Below are 22,362 nucleotides of genomic sequence, written 5' to 3'. Positions count from 1 at the left end.
CGCAAGCTTGCTGGAGAACTGCAGCACAAGCTGTCATCTGGCATCGTACTACCTGTAATTGAAATTGATACATGAGTATCCTATTGGAATTACCGGAGGCTCCAGGTTCTTAAAGTAAGCTTATTTTAAGCTACTCAAATTCCAGGTGGATGCATAATTTACTACAGCAAGACTACAAATAATAGTAACCTATGGTCATTCATTATTATTATTGTCGTGATTAACTGAGATCTATATTATCCCGTCGGTGCCGGGAAGATAAATTCTAAAGTAAAAAATTTTTGAATGGTAAACTAATACCATTCCGTCGGCTCCGGGAAACTAACTGGGTATGACCCGAAGGTCTTGAACGCCTACCAAGGTAGGTCGTACAGGTAGTAGAAAGGTAAAGGAGGGAAGAGCTCTATCGACTCCTGCCAGCCCCGGGAACCTTCCACATGAACCAACGACAATAATAGTAGAAATGAAACGAAGTGAAATTCATACACGATTTAGTTTCTATCCTATTGTTAATAATATAAATCAATAATGGACATCATATGTAACTTTCCTCCGTGATCACCCCGCCTCCTCCTTCCAATAGAGGTAGCCTACACTTCAGATTAAGGTAAGGTTCCTGATTCTGGACTAAACCCTAATCTATGGCATTTAAAATCTTTTGTAGGCTAACCCTAGCTTGTCATAAGCAGAAGAAATAACAACGAAGAGGATCACGCATGAAAAATACTAGGTACGTGGCAAGTACTCCGTCCGGCACGTCCGGGGGCCAACCGTTAGTAGCCGGGAGAGAGCACGACTTGCCACTACCCATCGAGTGAGAGCGTACTCGTTCGCTCTCTCATCTCAGCTGATCCCCACTCATGCTCTACGGTGAGTGAGTCACGTGGTACCCCATGGATGGGGTGTGGTGAGGCGTACTCCACTGAGGTGGGTAGAGAAGCGGGGGACCAGCCGAGGAGCAAGGCTCCTTATTCTGAGGGGCCGAGGCAACTAGTAAAGCATTCCAACTATACAAGTTATGAAAATGATATTGTTAGTATACAATAAAGTTTTGTACATACTTACCTGGCAGATATATACTTAGCTTAGGTCTCTGACGTCACGACAGAAAATTCAAAACTCGCGGCACACGCTACAGGTAGGTCAGGTGATCTACCTTACCCGACGCTGGGTGGCGGATGTAAAAAAAGAACCAGTCCCCCTTTCTCAGATTATTTTCTTCCACCTGTCTCCTGAGGGGAGGCTGGGCAGGCCATCAATCGTATATATCTGCCAGGTAAGTATGTACAAAACTTTATTGTATACTAACAATATCATTTTTGTACATGAACTTCCTTGCCATATATATACTTAGCTGATTGACACCCTTGGTGGAGGAAAAGAGACACATACTCACCTAGAAAGTGGGGACAACACATGTTAAAGGAATAAAAAATATAAACCTCTGGTTCTTACCTGATTTAGGCAGAAGACTTCATAGTTACTGTCTATTAGTCTGCGTTGCCTAAAGAGTCTCAGCGAGGGCGTGACCTATGGCTGAAGAACTCTTTGGGTCTACCAATGGGAACTGAGTCCACTTACTTGGCAGAATCCAAGCAGGGTCTGGTCAATGGGGATCAACCCGCTTACATGCCAGAGCCTATCACTACCAATTGCAAGGAGCCTCAAGCATAACCGATCACCTAACCAACTATAATATTAGCATACGAAAGAAGGAGCTGCCTCCTGCAACCTGCTTCGTACAACCAAAAACTCAAAATTAAAACTAACAGGGAAAAAGATTAAAAAGGATGTGTTTCAGCTCCCTGCCCCAGCACTGAATCCGCCGATACGTAAGGGCCTAGCCCAAAACACTTTTCATACGTAATCGATACGTCTTTTAGGTAGTGATTGGAGAAGACTGATTCACACCTCCAAAACGTGGCCTTCATGAGGTTTTGCAGTGACATATTCTTCTTGAAAGCCAAAGACGTCACGATGGCCCTTACTTCGTGCGCCTTGACTTTCAGAAGACTAAACTGTTGCTGATTGCATGAAGTGTGGGCTTCTCTAATAACCTTCCTGATAAAGAATGAGAGGGCATTTTTAGATAAGGGCCTACTGGGGTCCCTTACAGAGCACCAGAGATTGCTCTCATTAGCAGCAAGTCTTCTCTTTCTCTGAAGATAAAATTTCAGGCTTCTCACCGGGCAAAGAGATCTCTCCTCTTCTGTCCCAACTAAGGAGGATAAGCTTTTAATTTCGAAGCTCCTGGGCCACGGTGAAGAAGGGTTTTCATTTTTGGCTAAGAAAGCCGGAAGAAAAGAGCAAACCGCGGAGCCTCCTTGGAAACCTACCTCACCTTCTAGAGCCTGCAGCTCGCTGACCCTCTTCGCTGAAGCTAACGCACAGAGAAAAAGTCTTTTCATCGAAAGGTCTCTGAACGAAGCTGTATGGGGAGGTTTGAACCTTGAGGACCTCAGGAAGAGCAGCACGACATCTAGATTCCAGCTAGGAACTAAGGAGGAGGTTCTTTTAACCGTCTCAAAAGATTTGATTAAATCATGGAGGTCCTTGTCTTCAGATATGTTTAATCCTCTATGACGAAAAACTGAGGAAAGCATGCTCCTGTAACCCTTGATGGTGGAGACTACTAACCCTCATTTTTCCCTCAGGAAGATAAGGAAATCTGCTATCTGAGTCACAGAGGTACTGGAGGAGGAAACTTTAGGAGTCCTGCACCAACGTCGAAAAACATCCCACTTCGACTGGTAGACTCTAGATGTGGAAGGTCTACGTGCATTGGCAATAGCCCTTGCAGACTTTGCCGAAAAGCCCTTAGCTCTGACGAGACTCTTGATAGTCTGAATCCAGTCAGACTGAGAGCGGGGAGGTTTTTGTGAAACCTGTCGAAGTGGGGCTGTTTGAGCAGATCGACTCTTAGTGGTAGGGATCTTGGAACATCCACCAGCCATTCCAGTACCTCTGTGAACCAGTCGTGGGTGGGCCAGAACAGAGCTATCAAAGTCATCCTTGCTCCCTCTGAAGCTGCGAACTTCCTTAACGTTTCCCCTAGAATCTTGAAAGGTGGGAACGCGTAAAGATCCAGGTTTTTCCAATCCATCAGGAATACATCTATTGCCACTGCTCTTGGGTCCGCAATAGGGGAGCAGTATAGATCTATCCTCGCATTTCCTGGAGGGGTCGGCAAAGAGATCGAGATGGGGCCTGCCCCACGTCCTCCACAGCTCCTGGCATACGTCCAAGTGCAGAGTCCACTCTGAGGGAAGGACTTGATTCCTTCTGCTTAGCAGATCCGCTCTGACATTTCTTTCTCCCTGTACGAACCAGGTGAGAAGACTTATCTTCCTTTCCTCTGACCACAGGAGGAGCGATCTCGCTGTCTCGTACAGGGAGAAAGAGTGAGTCCCCCCGTTTCCGAATGTAAGCCAGGGCTGTGGTGTTGTCCGAGTTGATCTGAACTGATTTTCCCTTTACGAGGGGTTCGAAGGTTTTGAGAGCTAACCAAAACGCTGTTAGCTCTTTCTTGTTGATGTGCCAGGACACCTGATCCCCCATCCAGGTGCCTGACACTTCTCTCGACCCGAGAGTAGCTCCCCAACCTATGTCCGAAGCGTCTGCATATAACACTAGGCTGGGGTTCCGAACCTGCAAGGAAAGGCCTTCCTTGAACAGTAGAGGGTCTAGCCACCAACGTAGATCCTCCTTTATCTCTTGCGAAATCTTGAACGCAAAGTCCAGACCTTGAGATCTTCGATTCCAGTTCCTCGTCAGGAAGAACTGTAGGGGTCTGAGGTGCAACCTCCCCAGAGAAACGAATTGCTCCAGCGAGGAGAGTGTCCCCAACAGACTCATCCACTCTCCCCGCTGTGCATACATCTTTCTCTAGAAAGATTGCTACCTTCTCCGAACCTCTGGGTTATCCTCTCTGGGGAAGGATACGCCCGAAAAACCTGAGAATGCCATTCAAGAATCCCCAGATAGATACGCTCTTGACTGGGGATTAGCTGTGACTTCTCGAAATTCACTAGCAAACCCAGAGAAGCTGCTAGATTCAACGTCAAACGTAAGTCCTCCAGACATTTCTCCTTGGATTTGGCCCTGATAAGCCAATCGTCCAAGTAGAGGGAAATCCTCACTCCCTCGAGATGAAGCCACTGAGCAACGTTCTTCATTAGCCCTGTGAATACTTGGGGGGCCGTGGAAAGGCCGAAGCATAGGGCCCTGAACTGAAAAACGTTCCCTCCCCACATGAATCTGAGAAATTTGCGAGAAGAAGGATGGATCGGCACATGGAAGTAAGCGTCCTGAAGGTCCAGTGACACCATCCAGTCCCCGGGACGAAGAGCTGCTAAGACTGATGAAGTCGTCTCCATAGCGAACTTCCTCTTCTTCACAAAGACATTCAGGGCGCTTACGTCCAGAACCGGCCTACATCCTCCTGAGTTCTTGGGAACTAGGAACAGACGGTTGTAGAAACCCGCGGAAAGAGGGTCCTGAACCATCTCTATTGCCTCTTTCTCTAACATCAGCTCTACTGCGTTAGAGCGAGGGCATTGATTCATTAGTGGGTCTTTGTATTTGGCCACCAGTTCCCTTGGAGTGGTGGTCAAAGGTGGTCTCGAGATAAAGGGAATGAGGTATCCCCTCTTGATGATAGCGAGGGACCAGTTGTCCGCCCCCATTCGTGACCCAGACATCTGCAAAGTTCAGAAGTCTGGCACCCACAGTTGTCTGGAGGACACACGAGCTACTTCTTGGCCCTAATAGACCGAGAGAAGGTCCTTTCTCTTCTAGGTGGTCTCGAACCTCTGGAGGAAGAAGAGCGAGACGAAGGGCCTCCTCGAAAGGGTTCTTGCCTACTCTGAGTCTCCTTCTTCGTCTTCTGTTGGAACAAAGGTTTCGGGATTCTAGCAGAGCGAGCCAGCATATCCTGCGTCGCTTTTGCTGACAACAAGCTGGAGATGTCATTAATTATCTTCTTCGGGAAGAGTTGCGGAGAAAGTTGGGAATACAACAAGGAAGCTCTCTGTGCGTGAGAAACAGCCTTGGTAAGAAAAGAGCAGAAAACGGCCCTCTTCTTTACTACTCCTGCACCAAAAAGTGAAGCAATCTCCCCGGATCCGTCTCTCACTGCCTTGTCCATACAAGACAGAACTGCGTGAAGGCCTTCAGGTGAAAGAGTGTCTTGCTCTTGAGTCCTCTTAGCCAAGACTCCAAGGGTCCAGTCAAGAAAGTTAAAAACTTCTAAGACTCGGAACATTCCCTTCAGAAGGTGATCCAACTCGCTCATACCCCACGTCGTCTTCGCAGAATTAAGCGCCGAGCGACGTGCGGAATCAACCAATGAAGAGAAGTCCGAGTCTGCTGAAGAGGGAAGAGTCAGACCCAAGGGCTCTCCTGACTCGTACCAAAATCCCATCTTACCCGTCAGTTTGGACGGGGGAAAAGAAAAAACGGTCTTGCCTTTCTCTTCTTTTGATACCAATCAGTCGTCAAAGTTCTTAAGAGCCTTCTTCATCGACACTGTCGGCTTCATCTTAACGACTGAAGACTTCTTAGCCGTATTGGTCGTAGAAAATAAGGACGGAGGAGACGGAGGAGCAACGGCCGAAAGAGACTCCCCAAAATCTTGCAAGAGGAGGTCGGTCAGTCTCTTGTATGAAGAAACCGAAGCATCCTTGGGCAAATCTTCCTCAGAATCCCCAAAGAAATTCTTTCCGAAGAATGATGTTTAGAAGTTCTACTGCCCGGAGGAGAGCTAATCATTGAGAGCGCCTGTTCGGAGAGCGGCCTACTAGGCGAGCGCCTAACTGGGAGAAAACCACTGGGAGAGCGCTTACATGGAGAGCGCCTACGGTGAAAGAGAGCGCCCTAGGAGAACTCCTTGACAGGAGGGAGCGCCTACTTGGAGAGGCCTACCAGGAGAGCGCCTTACTTGGAGAGCGCCTCCTAGAGGCGCCTCCTTAGGTCGACGCGGCCTACTGGGAGAAAATCCACTGGGAGAGCGCTTACATGGAGAGCGCCTACAAAGAGAGCGCCTACTAGGAGAACTCCTACCAGGAGAGCGCCTACTTGGAGAGCGCCTACCAGGAGAGCGCCTACTTGGAGAGCGCCTCCTAGGAGAGCGCCTCCTAGGAGAGCGCCTACTTGGGGAGCGCCTACTTGGGGAGCGCCTACTAGGAGAGCGCCTACTAGGAGAGCGCCTACTTGGGGAGCGCCTACTAGGAGAGCGCCTACTAGTGGAAGCTCGCCTGTCGGAAACAAAGTCTATATCCACAGAAGAGCGTCTGGATACGGGAGAGCGCCTATCAGGCTCTCTGCGCCTGCTAGGCTCTAGGCGCCTGACATCCTCAATACGCCTGCCAGGCTCTTGGTGCCTATCAGGCTCAAAACCCCTACCAGGTTCTTGACGCCTGCCATGGGGAGAAAAAACATCCACAGAGGATTCCCTGTCAGAAGCGCGGCGCTTACAAGGCTCTGAGCGCCTATCCAATCGGGAGTGATCCAACGGAGAAGAATGCTTCCATTGGCACCTACAAGGCTCTTGGCGCCTACTAGGCTCCGAGCGTCCGTCAAAAGGAGAGTGGCCACCAGGCGAAGAACTCTTCCTTCGCTCCTGACGAAAACGAGGCTCTTGACGTCTGTCAAGCTCTTGACGCCTAACTGAAGAGGAGCGGAAATCCTGAGGAGAGAGCCTGTCCAGCTCCTTACGCCTGACATGCTCACAACTCTTGCTGGGGAGAGAGGAGAGCCTACTCGGAGATTGATCCCGAACTTCAGCCTGCACTTCTGACTTCCTGCTACGAGGCTCAAAAACTTCTCTAGCCGGAGGAGATCTAGCAGAAGGAACGTTCTTAGACTTCTTCACCGGAAGAGAGGCGTCCTTCCGACGATGAGAAGTCCCGGCAATAGACTCCGCTAAAGCCGCAATCTGCGCCTGCAGACCTGCCAGGATACGCGCAGGAGACCTCTTAAACTCCTCTACAGGAGACGAAGTCCGAGACCAAACAGGAGAAGCGTAAACAGACGAAATCTTGGCTCTCTTGCGTTCCACTTCTGGTTCTTCCGCGAAGGATTCGGGGCTGGAAGGAAGGGCGCAAGGAGCTTTACAGGGCCTCTTGAGAGGGCGAGACGACTCCGAGGCGCTCCATCTACGCTGAGGAGAAGGCGAAGAAGAAGACGAGAAGCACTGGCGCAAAAACTCCTTCTTGGCTCGATCCAAGGCAGCCTGGGAACGAGCAACAGGATCTGCCGAGGGGACGCCTGACCGGTGGGGGTTCTCCCTAACCTTCCTGTGGCTTTTGACTTTCCTCCTCCACTGGGTCTGGGAGTCTGGAAGAGGTCTAGGCCTGGAAGCGTTAGTGAGCCGGTCAGAGCCCGACGCACCCTCCACTGCACTTGATCACTTGCACTATCATCACTATTACCTTGTCGAGAGCGAGCGAGGCTCTCCTTACTCCTGATCGAGGCTCTCCCGGAAGCAACTTCCGAAAACGAATCTTCGGGTTCAAAGCTGGGCGCAGGGGCTGAAACCGGAGAAGGAACTACTTCTACTACAGGATTCTCAGCGTCAACTTCACTCACCCTCGATCTACTAGAGCTCCTTGAAGAAGCCTTGTGCACCCTATCCTTCTCTAACTTTCTCACATAAGAAGAAAGAGCCTTCCAACCATGCTCATCCAAATTCTCACACTCTTTGCAAGGGTTAATAAAAGAGCATTCATTCCCTCTACAAGACGTACATACAGAGTGAGGATCTAATGCAGCTTTAGGAAGCCTTACTTTACATTCCTTCACTGAACAAACCCTAAATAAACTAGGTTTCTTAACTTCAGAATCATCCATGATTATTAATTCTAAGAGAAATCCAAAAGAAAAATCCAAATAACAATCCAAAAAGCATATACCAAGCCAACAAACAAAGGGTACTTCACCAAAATCCAAATCGTCGGCAACGAGAAAGAATTTAACTATCGTAAGGACTGAACAACAGGTGTTGTCCAGCCGGCGACAGAAAATAATCTGACAAGAAAGGGGGACTGGTTCTTACATCCGCCACCCAGCGGCGGGTAAGGTAGATCACCTGACCTACCTGTAGCATGTGCCGCGAGTTTTGAATTTTCTGTCGTGACGTCAGAGACCGAAGCTAAGTATATATCTGGCAGGGAAGTTCATGTACAAAAACACAAATTGGGGTACTCAACTTTGGTGTAGAAGGAAGTTGCGATGTAGCCATTTTCACTGAGAGAGAGAGAGATAATCCTGGAGAAGCGAAAACGCGTGTAGCACACACAATCTCTAGTACAGGAATGAAAGGAGCGCGTGGGTATTAGTAGTAGTAGCGAGAGGAGATTGTGGTGGGGTTCGTTGTGACAGCTCCCACCGTGAAGGAGGATTTTGGAGAGGGAATCTTCTAAGTGGCAGAGGTCCTGTGAGTTGTGGTTTCCACATCGCCCCTATACTTATACCGACACCCTTCGGGATGCTTGCGCTGAGGGTAGTAACTTCAGCATAACATGCTAGCTTTTTCTCTGGTATATCTAGAGTTTATTTATACTTGAAAAATGAGCTACAGGGATTTTTCACCGGGCGACACAGGTCCTCCCCCAGAAATAGATTTTTCCTTCATCAAAATCCCTTTTTTTTTCCCCATAAATCATCTTCTATCTCAAATCTGGATGTGATCAACCTGCAAGAGGCCAACAGAACACAAACTACAATCATGTCAGAACCTGCGTTTGCCTTGTCTTTGTCTTTCCCCCTTTTCTGAGTATTTGTTTGGTTTGAACATGTGTGGGACACAAAGGCAAAGTTATCAAGTAGTCATTTCCTGTCTAACACTGTTGACACATATAGTTTTGTATTGTTGGAAACTGTAGGTAAGATGGTGTGTGTACATTATGCATGCCATTGGTTGTAGCTGAGATGCCTTATATTGCCATCTGGTCCAATTTCCTTCACATGCCAATTTCTCAGTTTTTGCTTTTTATTTATTTCTTTTTTCATTTCTCATCAACAATGGCCAGCAGGCAGTATTCTCTAGGAGATGGATGTCATCAACTTACTCCTAATGGAATTAGAAAGTGATGTTGATGATAATTTAGAGGTTGCATACACCTCTATGGCAAAAAGCTCAAGTTTGTGTAACGAAGGGTTGGAGGCGAAGAAGATAACCTTGAAATGATTACGAGACAAGAAGGGAGAGAGGGGGTGGGAAGTAGTGGGTCTGTGCCTTTTCTGGTGACAGATTACATCAGCTTATGTCAATACACTGTAGAGAGAGGAGAGAGAGAGAGAGAGAGAGATGGGAGAGAGACAAGAGAGAGAGAGAGAGAGAGAGGAGAGAGAGAGAATAACATTTCTCATATGACAGTAAATGACATCTTAGTGCAGATCTTTTTACATAATTCTGTTCTAGGATAATATAAGTTTATTCTATACAAATATTAGCCACTTCCTATTTCATTTAGATACCAAAAAATATACGTGAAATTTTGAAAAAATTTTTGGCAAAAAAACTTACCCTTTTTTTTTCTCTTTTCAGATTTTGATCTCTATGGGTCCAAAACCTTTTCTAGTAGTCACATATTGTAAATACAATGGAACCTCAACATATGAAAGTCCCAACTTACGAAAAATTCAAGTTACGAAAGCAAATACAAAGATTTTTTGCCCCTGCATACGAAAATAATTCAGGTTACAAAAGGGTGTTACTGTAAAGTCCCGAGATTCGCCCGCCACCGAGAACAATTTTAAAACCTGCATGCCGCCAACTGAGTAGACTCGCCACCATCCTCCCGCTCTCCCATTGGTTACTGATACTAGTCACCGCCATAAGATACTTCTCTCCAATGGTCATGCCTCAGTGTAAAGGCGTTCCTTGACCAATTTTTGCGGCAGCGTTATTGTAAACACTGGAATTCATTCATTCACATATACATATTTCGTTTGTTAATGTAAATTCGTATTAGTGATTTCGCTTTCGTTGTACTGTAAGTTACTTTACTGTGTTGTGAGTGAACTTAATTACTTATGTTATTAGCCATGGGTCCCAAGAATGTTGCTGAAGTTCACGGAAAGAAGAGGATGCTTTCTATGGAGAACAAAGATGGAGATAATCAAGAAGTGTTAATGTTTTCTGCCATTTGCTAATGTGTTTTGTAAAGTTTAGTGTTAATGTTTTCTGCCATTTTTTAATGTGTTTCGTAAAGTTAAGTGTTCATGTTTTCTGCCATTTGTCCACCTCTGTCGCCACTTTCAGAGATCGCCTCACTCAAAAGGTAAGGTTCCACATTTTACTACATACGTATGTACGTACAGTATTTCTTGTACCATGTACACTAATACACTTTATTTACAGGTATGTAGTACATATTAGTAGTATATATGTAGTTTAAGTTAGGTATTGAATGGTCCAAATTGTTGTATTTCATTGTTTATTGGTCAATTTAGCTTTATTATAAAATTTACTGGGGTGGTTTTGTGGGGCTTGGAATGAATTAGGCAATTAACATGTAAAATGTGGTTCAAGATACGAAAAAATCAGGTTACAAAGGCCACTTCGGAACAGATTAATTTCATATCCTGAGGTACTACTGTAGCAGTTTTAGGAAAGATTCCCTCAATTTTTGTGTATATAGATATTCTGTAGTTTTTGTAAATATTTTTGTAAATTATTGTTTGAGAGAGAGAGAGAGAGAGAGAGAGAGAGAGAGAGAGAGAGAGAGAGAGAGAGAGAGAGAGAGAGAGAGAGAGAGAGTGCGCAGATCTTTTTACATAATTCCATTCTAGGATATTATAAGTTTATTCTATAAAAAATTAGCCACTTCCTTTCTCATTTATGTACCGAAAAAAAATTTGTGAAATTTTCACTATTTTGGCAGGGGCCAAAAAACTTACCCTTTTTTTCTCTTTTCAGATTTTGACCTCTATGGGTCCGACACCTTTTCTAGCAGTCACATATTGTAAATAGTAGTTTTAGGAAGGAATCCCTCAATTTTTATGTGTATATAGCATATTTTGTATTTTTTGTATATATTTGTAAAATGATATTGTTATTGTACAATAAAGTTTCATACATACTTACCTGGCAGATATATACTTAGCTATAGACTCCGTCGTCCCCAACAGAAATTCAAATTTCGCGGCACACACTACAGGTAGGTCAGGTGATCTACCCGCCTGCCGCTGGGTGGTAGGAATAGGAACCATTACCATTCTTGAGCCAGATTTTCTCTTCCACCTGTCTCCTGAGGGGAGGCTGGGTGGGCCATACAATCGTATATATCTGCCAGGTAAGTTTGTATGAAACTTTATTGTACAATAACAATATCATTTTCACACATTCAACTTCCCTGTCAGATATATACTTAGCTGATTGGCACCTTTGGCGGAGGGTAAGAGACAGCTAGTTACTGACCGGACAGGTAAACAACATATGTTGTAGGTAATAAAAGTTAATTAACAATACCCTGGTTCCTACCTGTTTAGGCGGAAGATTTCATAGCTTGTGCTTAGAAGTCTGCTTAGCCTCAAAAGCTTCAGCGAGGGTGTGCCCTATGGTTGAGAACTCTTGAAAGGACTGTCAATGGGGTCTTATCCACTTACTCAACAGAACCTGATGGCAATTGTCACTGGGGTCCTATCCACTTACATGACAATATACCTATGCCTATTGGCATACAAAGGAGTACAACACTGATCCCGATCACCCGATCCTAACCGTGGATTAGTATTTACGATTGAAAGGCGTTATCCCCAAACACCTTTCAAACAACCTAAAAACTCAACACCAAATTATTTTAAGATCACACTATATAAAATATAAGGACAAAAAACAAATTTAAGGATCAGTCTTCTCTCCTTTCCCCAGCACTGTATCCGCTGATACATAAGGTCCCAGAGAGAAACATTTCTCGTATGTTACCCTCACATCTTTCAAGTAATGTGAGGCAAACACTGAGTTACACCTCTAATACGTGGCTGCTAAGATGTTCTTCATCGACATGTTCTTGTTGAACGATAGCGATGTAGCAACTGCACGTACCTTGTGTGCTTTAACCCTTAATGTCTTATATGCCTCACTATCACAACTCATGTGAGCCTCAGTTATAACATTTCTAACAAAAAAAGCTAAAGCATTTTTTGACATTGCTCTTCTCGGGTCTTTAACAGCACACCAGAGGCTTTGATTGCAGCCCAGCATCTGCTTCTTCTTCTGCAAGTAAAACTTCAAAGCTCTCACAAGGCATAATGTTCTTTCCACCTCATTTCCCACTAATTGAGAAAGCCCTTTCACTTCAAAAGTCCTAGGCCAAGGTCTCGAGGGATTTTCGTTTTTAGCTAAAAACAAAGGCCTGAAAGACAATACAGCCGAGTTCCCCTTAAAACCCACTCTCGAGTCTAGAGCTTGCAACTCACTCACTCTTTTCGCAGTAGCGAGAGCTATTAGGAAAATACATGTTCTTGTTATGTCTCTGAAAGACGCTTTATCGGGAGGTTCGAATCTCTCTGACATTAGATATCTGAGAACCACATCTAGGTTCCAACTAGGGGTGAGAGAAGTTCTTGATTTTGTCGTCTCAAATGATCTAATTAAGTCATGAAGATCTTTGTCATTCTCTATGTTCAGGCCCCTATTCCTGAACACAGCAGACAACATGCTTCTATAACCTTTAATGGTTGACACTGCTAGCTGAGATTCTTCTCGTAAATACAAAAAAAAATCAGCAATTTCGGTCACAGGAGGGCAGCTTCTTCGCCTTGCACCATCTACGGAAAACTTCCCACTTCGATTGGTATATCCGCATGGTTGAGGACCTTCTTGCTCTAGCAATTGCTTTTGCAGCTTTGCGAGAAAAGCCTCTCGCTCTGACCAGTCTTTCGATAGTCGAAAGGCAGTCAGGGCGAGAGCGTGGATGTTTTTTGTGGTACCTCTCGAAGTGGGGTTGTTTGAGCAGATCTGTCCTTTCGGGAGGAGATCTGGGGAAGTCCACTATCCATTCCTGTACCTCTGTGAACCATTCTCTTGCAGGCCAATAAGGAGCGATCAATGTCATCCTCATTCCTTCCGAGGACACGAACTTTCTCATTACTTCCCCAAGCATCTTGAATGGGGGAAACACATACGCGTCTATGCCCGTCCAGTTCATGAGCATGGCATCTATCGACAGGGCTCTGGGATCGTCCCCCAACAAGCAAAAGTTTTCCATCCTTCTGGAGAGGAACATTGCAAATAGGTCTACTTGAGGCTTCCCCCAGAGACCATAGTTGCTGGCAGACTTGTGAATGAAGGGTCCATTCTGTTGGAAGGACCTGGTTCTTTCTGCTTAATCTGTCCGCTCTTGTTTCTCCCTCCTTGAACGAACCTCGTCAGGAGCCGTATCCCTCTTTCCTCCGTCCAGATCAACAGATCCCTTGCCAGCTCGTAAAGGGAGAAAGTGTGTGTCCCCCCTTGTTTTCTGATATATGCCAGAGCCGTGGTGTTGTCCGAGTTGACCTGGACCACCACGCCTCTGACTTCGTTCTCGAAATGCCTCAATGCCAAGTGTACGGCTATGAGTTCTTTTGCGTTTATGTGCCAGGTCTTCTGTTCTTCCGTCCAGATGCCTGACACCTCCTTCGTCCCTAGTGTTGCTCCCCATCCCGTGTCCGACGCGTCGGAGAACAACACTAGGCGAGGGTTCTGAAGAGACAAGGACACTCCTTCATTCCTTCCTAGCGGTTCTAACCACCATCGCAAGTGGTGTTTGATGCTCTCCTCTATGGGAAAGGTATCCATAAGATCTCCCTTCTTCCTGTTCCAATTTCTTCTTAAATGGAACTGCAAGGGTCTCATATTCAGCCTCCCCAGAGAAACGAACTGCTCTAGCGACGAAAGGGTGCCCAGAAGACTGAGCCATTCCCTCGCTGAGCTTCGTTCTTTCTCTAGGAAGACCGAGATCTTTTCCACCCCTTTCGTAATCCTTTCTTGGGATGGATATGTTGAAAACCCGAGAATCCATCCGAATCCCCAGATAGACAATGGTCTGGCTGGGGATCGTGTGAGATTTCCCGAGGTTCACGAGCAATCCGAGAGATCTGACTAATTGCAGAGTTATCTCCAAGTCCTCCAAACACTGTTGTTTTGACTGTGCTCTTATAAGCCAGTCGTCTAAGTAAAGCGATATCCTCACAAAGCCCTGAACTGATAAATCCTTCCCTGCACCATGAACCGAAGATATTTCTTCGACGAATGATGCAGGGGGACGTGAAAGTAAGCATCTTGAAGGTCGAGGGAGACCATCCAATCTCCTGGACGGAGAGCAGAGAGGACCGAATTGGGTGTCTCCATGGAGAACTTCGTCTTCTCCACGAAGCGGTTCAATGCACTCACGTCCAGGACCGGCCTCCACCCTCCCGAGGCTTTTGGCACCAAAAAGAGGCGATTGTAAAAGCCCTGAGAGTGCGGATCCTGTACTCTCTCAATGGCCTCCTTCTCCAACATCTGCTGTACCAACCCGAGAAGGGCATCTCTTTTTACAGGGTCTTTGTATCTCGCTGACAGCTCCCTCGGTGTCGTCGTCAATGGAGGTCTGTTCCTGAAGGGGATGAGGTATCCTTTCTTGAGAACTTGTAGGGACCAAGAATCCGCTTTCCTTGAAGCCCATGCTTCTGAAAATCTCAGAAGCCTGGCCCCTACTGGTGCTTGGAGGACTGGAACCTCATTTAGGATTCTTTCTCGGGACTCTGATAGAAGATCTTCCTCTTTTCTCCCCTCCTCTCTTCCTTGGGGCTCGGCTAGAAGTTCTACCTCGAAAGGGCTGTTGGGCAGTTCTTGGTTCCCTCTTCGCGACAGGAGCAGCTGGTCTAGGCTTCTTAGCAGATTGTACCAGCAAATCTTGTGTTGCCTTTTCAGTAAGCGTGTGGGAAATATCCCTCACTAACTGAGAAGGAAACAATTGTTTAGACAGAGGGGCATATAAAAGAGAAGCCCTCTGTCCTGGAGAGACTGCCTTGGTTAGAAAAGAACCATAGACAGACCTCTTCTTCAATACTCCTGCCCCGAAAAGGGATGCCACTTCAGCCGATCCATCCTGCACCGCCTTATCCATACAGGCCAGAACGCTATGCAAGACTTCTGGCTCTAAAAACTGAGGGTCTTGCGTCTTCTTGGCCAAAGCCACAAGGGACCAGTCTAGGAAGTTAAAAACTTCCAAGACATGGAATATTCCCTTGAGGATATGGTCCATTTCGGACATTGTCCAGCTTGTTTTGGCCGATGGAAGTGCGTGTCTCCTCGCCGAATCCACCAAGGTCGAGAAGTCCGCTTCAGCAGATGAGGGAAGAGCAAGTCCCGTAGATTCTCCTGTGCTGTACCAAATCCCTCTCCTTCCCGATAGCCTGGAAGGGGGACAGGTAAACACAGTCTTTCCCGCCTCCTCCTTGGTTTTAAGCCAATTTCCGAAAGACTGCAAAGCCCTCTTCATTGAGATGGTCGGTTGCATCTTCAAAAAGGAGGAAGACTTTGCAGTCTTCGTACTTGAAAATAAAGACCGAGGAGAAGGAGGGGCAGCAGGACTCAGGGACTCTCCAAATTCTTTTAATAAGAGGGCTGTCAATGTCTTATAGTCTGTAGACCTGCCCCCTATTTCTTCAGAGTCCGAGACATCTTCTAATTCTTGCTGAGTTTTATTCGGAGATGAGTGCGCAACTGGAGGAGGAGGACTCCTCTCTCGGGAAGGTGAAGGGCTCGTAGCAACACCGACTGCAACCTGACAAGGGCTACGGCCGCCTGTGCGACGTCTTGAGTCCCTGCCAGGCGAAGGCCGATGTTGTCCTTTTACACTAAGGCCCTCCTGACAAGGACGATGGCCGGGTGTGCGACAACTCTCGTCCCTATCAGCGAGAGACATTTCTCTTGCTTCTCTCAGAATCAAGCCCTTCCTGACAGGGGCTACGGCCGCCTGTGCGACGTCTAGAGACCCTGTCAGGAGAAAACTGACCTTGAGAAAAATCCCAAAGAGGAGCCTCCAAGTCCGCTTCAAACTCCGATAATGTTTCCGAATCATAGCGCCTGAAGCTTGGTCCTTCTAGTTCGTATAAGTCTTTGCGCCTGCTTGTCATATGATGGATGTCAGGCGCTCGACGCTTGCTAGTAGGTTTAGGCTCTTTACGCCTAAGATCAGGCTCTTCAGGCGCTTTACGCCTGGCTTCAGGCGCTTCAGGCTCTCCAGGCGCTTTGTGCCTCATTTCAGGCGCTCTAGGCGCTTTGCGCCTCGATTCAGGCACTTCAGGCTCTCCAGGTGCTTTGCGCCTCCTTTCAGGCGCTTCAGGCTCTCATGGCGCTTTGTGCCTCCTTTCAGGCGCTTCAGGCTCTCCATGCGCTTTGCGCCTAGTTTCAGGCGCTTCAGGCGCTCCAGGCGCTTTGCGCCTCATTTCAGACGCTTCTGGCGCTCCAGGCGCTTTGCGCCTCATTTCAGGCGCTTCAGGTTCTTTGCGCCTCACTTCAGGCGCTTCAGACGCTTCGTGCCTCATTTCAGGAGCCTTGAGTTTTGATTCAGGCGCCTCAGACACTTTGCGTCTCATTTCAGGAGTCCTAAGCGTTTTTCTTCCCATTCCAGGAGTTTCCCACGCTTTGCGTCTGATTTCAGGAGTTTGGGGCGCCTTACGTCTGACTTCCAAAGTTTCAGACGGTTTACGCCTCGATCCAGACGCCTCAGGCGCTTTCCTTCTAGTAGGAGATTCAGGCTCTTCTCGATATTTATATAAATCCTCTCGCCTTGACGGCGTTTTGCGCCTGACAGGAGCCTGACGTCTGACTGGCGCCAAGCTCCTGGCAGGAGCCTCGTCCGAGCTCTCAGAGAGTTCCAAAGGACGGGATCTTTTAATTGGAAGGAATTTATCCTTCCTTCTAGGAGGATCCTTCTTAAGCACTCCTACTAATGAAGAAATTAGCTTTTGCATATTCTCCAAAATCTTCATAGCTACGTCCTCTTTTTCAATCTCCGATGAAGGAGAAGGAGCTTCCGAATAAACCTCCTTCCTCCTCTTTTCCGGAGGATATTCTTCCGGAAATTCTTCAGGGCTAGAATAAAATGCTGGAGACTTCCACGATCTCTTCGAAGATCTCGATAATCTATCTGAACTCCATCCTTTCTTCGACGACGAATCAGATGAAGAAAAACACTGTTTCAGGACGTCTTTCCAACGACTGTCCTTGGCAGTCTGGGACGCAACTACAGAATCTGCCAAGGGGACGCCTGACCGGTGGGGATTCTCTGAAACCTTCCTGCGGCTTTCGACATTTCTTCTCCTCTGGGCTTGGGAGCTTTTAAGAGGTCTAGGCCTGGGAGTGAGACAGAGCCGATCAGACGCACCCTCCACTTCACTGGGAACACTTTCACTGCACTTACCTTCTAGTTCCTTTAGTTTACGCTCCATTTCCAGAAGCGAAGCTTTCAGACTCGCAATTTCAGATGCTGAACTTGCCGAATCCGATAATTGTGAAGGTAAAGCTGCATGGGAGGAAACAATTGGGTTAGAGATAGGCAATCGTCCGCTAAATGGCTCGTTAGAGACCGACCTACTCGCACTCTTGGAAGAGGCTTTTCTAGCCCTATCCCTTTCCAACTTTCTCAAGTAGGAATCAAGCATCTTCCATTCCTCCTCATTCAAATCCTTGCATTCATCACATGTATTCAATTGTGAGCATACATTCCCTCTACAATTCTTACAAGTGGTGTGAGGATCTACCGAAGCCTTCGGTAGCCTCACATAACAACTCTCATTCACACACACTCTGAACGAAATCGAAACGTCAGACATTATGAGAAAATTCCAAATCCAAAATCCAAAAAACAGTCTACAATAGCGTATGCCAAACCAAAGATCCACTACGTCACCAAACAGCAGTCCAAAAGATCAATGGCGTAATGAAATTCGAAAGTCAAAGTCAGGAGGAACTAGCAAACGATGTTACCCGTACCGGCGACAGAGAAAATCTGGCTCAAGAATGGTAATGGTTCCTATTCCTGCCACCCAGCGGCAGGCAGGTAGATCACCTGACCTACCTGTAGTGTGTGCCATGAAATTTGAATTTCTGTCGGGGACGACAGAGTCTATAGCTAAGTAGTATATATCTGACAGGGAAGTTGAATGTATGAAATTATTTTTTTGTATATAGTACTTATTTTTTAAATATATTTTTAATAAATATTTAATATGTAGATGGGTATGATTTATCTTCTCAGTAGTGTTCAGCAATGGAGAAATTGAATTTAGAAATTAAAATATACAGCATAGCTACAGTTTTTGAATTTTCACAAATTTTTCTGGGCGCTCGGGTCGAGCTCAACCCCACACACCTTTAAAGGGGTATCAAAATAGCGAAACCTATAACCTATCCAGGGTTAAATACCCAACTTACAATATTAGTTTTATTATGAAAATTTCATATTCAAGCACTCCCTGCTTGCACACTGCTCCCAGTAGAACTTTAGCAGAATGAAATGTTAACCAAAGAAGTGTGGGAGTCAGTAAATTTGTGCCCAGTGTTTTACATCTAATTTGTCCAAACATTTTAAGTCCAGAGGTGACAGCACCATCTCCAGCTCCAAATCCTGAACTACACTCTAACAGAAGGTTGACCTCTACTCCGAAGTCTATCAAGGCATCAAGTATTCCGTTTGGAACCCCAAAGAAGGTGACAGAGCAACCGTACACAGTACACAGTCAATATGGGCTACTTTCATCCAGCAAAGGGCTTGTAGAATCACTTCAGATTCCTAATCATCAGAGGAGGAGTCATTTGAAGTGCTTGAGACCTTAGATACAAGTTGACGGGGCTACATCAAAGATTGCAAGTACCAAGAAGCTTCTTCCAGGTAATCCTGTGACAACCTCCTTGGTACTTGCAATCTTTGATGTAGCCCCATCATTCACACTGAAAACCTCTCATTCAAAGTTGTCATGGAGAGAGTTTATTTGTGTGGGCTTGGATTTATTCTTCATCAGAGCCTGGTTATCCTACTTGACCCAATACTCTCAGATCTGGAGTTAAGAGTCTGGAACAGAATAAGACAATCTTTTGGGATTACTCCTTGGCTAGAATTAGTAAAAGGAGGGGCAGAGATGGTTCTAGGAGCTTAAGGACATCTAACTACATGAGGACATCTGGCACCAAACACTGGCAGAGGTTGAGACGTCTGTGGCATTCCCTATACCAACCTAGCCTATGACTCTAGTTATGCTGCCTCCTTCCAAGCGTAAGGGGTCCTACAGGATGAAAAATAGACTGAGGTACATCAGACTGAAGATGATCTAGCTAAAGCTGTCTGGGGTTTTTGAGGAAAGGTTTGAACTGTAGGAAGCCGAGGCTGCTGAATTGCCATAACCCTGTCAGTATACAAACCTTAATGGTTGCCAAGTGCTACAACTCCAAGTTCCTCTTGCCGTAACTTCATCCTGAGCTTCAAGACATTCTGCTAGGTGTTACAGCATTTCTATAATAAACTTTATCATCAAGCCCTACTCTTGGTTCAGTGACCATGCCGGGCATTAACCTTAGGAGCTTCCTGCTTAGCTCTTTGTCACCAAGGCAGAAATGAGGATAAGCTGCACAATAAAATGACTCCAAATAAGTTACAAAGATTTTATAAGGTTCACCCTCATGGAACCAAACCTTATGACTGGATTTCATTCTCTCCTTAGCGTGCCAATGACAGTCCATCAACTAGTATTTCATGCTACAGTAGGACTTCTCAGGTCCTCCTAAAGTAGTCAAACAGGAAGGAAGCAAGGAAGGATGTAAACAATGGCATGATCCATTCTTGGCTGACAGAGCTTGACTGGTAGAAACAGAAGAAACATGATCAGGGAGGATGAGGATGGAAGCAGGTTCACTGGTATAGGATCCCAAATGAAAATATCCTCATCTATACTCACATTAGTATTCTTACTTTCTTTAAATGTATATATTCTCTTGATGTCTTGATTTAATATCTTCTTAAGTTTAACCAAAGCATTCATTTTCTCAATATCCCAACCTTCACATTCCTTATATCTATGTTCTGAATCACAGTATGGTCAATACAATCCTCAGTAGGCATGGCCATCATACTTAAATGGGAATCTACCAAGCAATCTTTTGCTCAACAAGTCCTTAATGAACTCTTGGATGATGAAACAGTAACTACTAATACTTCAAAAACAGATAAATCCTGTGTGAAATTCCTTCAACCTATACTGCTTTGAGAAGAGAACCTCTCACAGTGCTGGCAGAGCAAAGAACGAATGGAAAACCATAAAATTACTTGAAGTAGCTGCATTTGAGATGGTAGAAAATGGACACCCTACCAACCCAACCAGGTATATACCTGTTTTTTTTTTCTCTCTCTCTCTACCACTTCATTATGATAATAGCTAGTAAGGTTTATTATAATAATAAATTTTCAAATTCATTCACATGAAATATTATAGAACATGGAGCAATCCATACTATTTCAGAAATGACAAACTTTCATATACATATGAAATATTTTTTATAAGAATCCAGTAATGAATTCCAGGTGTTTAAGTCCCCTTAATATATCTCAGCAGTCCAAATTAAAATTTATTTTGCACGTGCACACAACTGTTTGTATTTTTACATGGCCAAGTTAAAACTATTCCCATAACCTGTAACTATACCAGAACAAAACAAAAAGATTAAACATCTGACCTTACCATGGCATACTTGGTGTGAGAGTGTGGAAGCCAAAACACAGTTCGGTATATGTTTAAATATTGTAGTGCGAGAGACATTAGGCTAAAAACCAGCATGCAAACTTCAAAGCCCAACTCAGAGATTCGTGGAATGTCTGGAATGGTCATGTGTTTTGGTGGTGTAATGGACATAAGTGGTGGACCATCATCAGCACTATGACCTAGCCTGTGAAGCAACAACGGTGAATAAAAAAATATCCATAAGGAACAATCTAACAAAATCTTTCTGAGGATATGAGTTTCATTAAAATTCAACAGAAATGTGTCATGTCCGATTTGGAAAGATGCTAAATAATACCAAAGTCCTAGTTTATGTATATCAGTGAATTACACAACCTCTGCAAAAAAATGTAAATTACCTTTTCAACTCATGATCCACAAGTGCTACAGGCTTTGGGGGTGGAGCACGGGATGCATTACGCCTTCCTCCTGCCATATCTTAAACAGCAATTACTGAAAATAGAACAACTTAGATAATTTTCCATTTTACGGACAAAACACCATACATATTACGCTTTTCTTTTCAATACACTCTGCACATTGACCACTAGTATTGAGTAAAAATCAGTGGTAAGAAAGAGTGGAGCCCAATTTGTGAAGCTGTTCATAAGATGGATGGTTGAACATATGATGTTGATGGCCCAAGTTCATGTACTGGATCTAACAAAGGCAACCAGCAAGGCTCTTACTTTCACCTAGCAACTTATCAATTTTGGCAATTGAACATAGTTTGACAACAAGGGTCAAAGGGTCAAGAACTCACCACAAAACAGTCATTTGTGCTTATAAAATACAAAAACTGCTTTGAAACACTTTACTCATGCAAAGAGCAACCATTTTATCATATGAAAATTTGTTGCAAAGCCTTATTGATGAAGAGGTGATTTCCTGGCAAAACATTTTTTTTAATCTAACTGGGTGTGACTTAATCAAGGTATAAAAGAACTGAAGTCCATAATGACAAATGTGACATGGTACCTAAGTTATCACAACAAATGTAACAATCTGACTGAGGTAAAGTATCATAGCTAGTGCTGCTAGTACAGGCCATTTACAAGGATCCAAGGTTAGCATAATGATTCAATTATTCAAAGATATCTGGCAGTACAATATCAACTATCGCTGATGCTATAGTTGAGCCAAATGAAAAAGGTGTGTGAGAGACTGAATGTATCATACCAAAATCTCAGGTTTTCGGTCATTTTACCTGGAGAGTGCAGTTTAGAGAAGTCCTGAAACCAAAGATGGATTAAGGTCTTAAAGATGGAAGGGTTAAATAGGTTACAATCTGGGATATATTTTCCTTTCTGCTCGTACTTCAGACATATCTGTAATTTTTCGGGGTTAATTTGGTTGCAAAAAAGAGATAATAGACATAAATTAAATAAACATTTTGAAGTAAAGTTAAACTAAATAATGAGTAAAGTAAACAATTAAGAGAATAAAGCTTTGCAACTCATAAAAAGTGTAGTCGTCTGCTGCTCGTAACTGTGTTTGCGGAGTGAGTGCTTAGGAACCAGGAACAGCAACATGGTTCAAGTGCAATGTGGAGTGAATTAAGATAAAAATGTGTAAAGGGTAAAACACCGCGTGGAATGGCCAACTCACCGACTACCA

The 22,362-nt window shown here is 45.1% G+C and overlaps 1 protein-coding gene across 3 annotated transcripts in view; it reads right to left on the bottom strand.

The window, feature by feature from the left end:
- LOC135206054 (transmembrane protein 39A-like) overlaps positions 1–22,362 on the bottom strand; it is a 387,090-nt gene that overhangs the window by 248,472 nt on the left and 116,256 nt on the right. For all 3 annotated transcript variants that reach the window (XR_010312668.1, XM_064237257.1, XM_064237246.1), the window contains exons 2-3: positions 21,105–21,198; positions 20,707–20,911 (exon numbers count right to left, since the gene is read on the bottom strand). Coding sequence is in view for 2 of the 3 variants with exons in the window: in XM_064237257.1 (XP_064093327.1) it covers positions 20,707–20,911; positions 21,105–21,181 (282 nt within the window). In the remaining variant the exon portion in view is untranslated. The remainder of the gene's footprint in view (positions 1–20,706; positions 20,912–21,104; positions 21,199–22,362) is intronic.

The sequence above is a fragment of the Macrobrachium nipponense genome, chromosome 11 (assembly GCF_015104395.2).
Source record: "Macrobrachium nipponense isolate FS-2020 chromosome 11, ASM1510439v2, whole genome shotgun sequence".
NCBI lineage: Eukaryota > Metazoa > Arthropoda > Malacostraca > Decapoda > Palaemonidae > Macrobrachium > Macrobrachium nipponense.
Note: the sequence above shows the minus strand (reverse complement) of the source record. Positions and strands in the feature narration are given on the sequence as shown.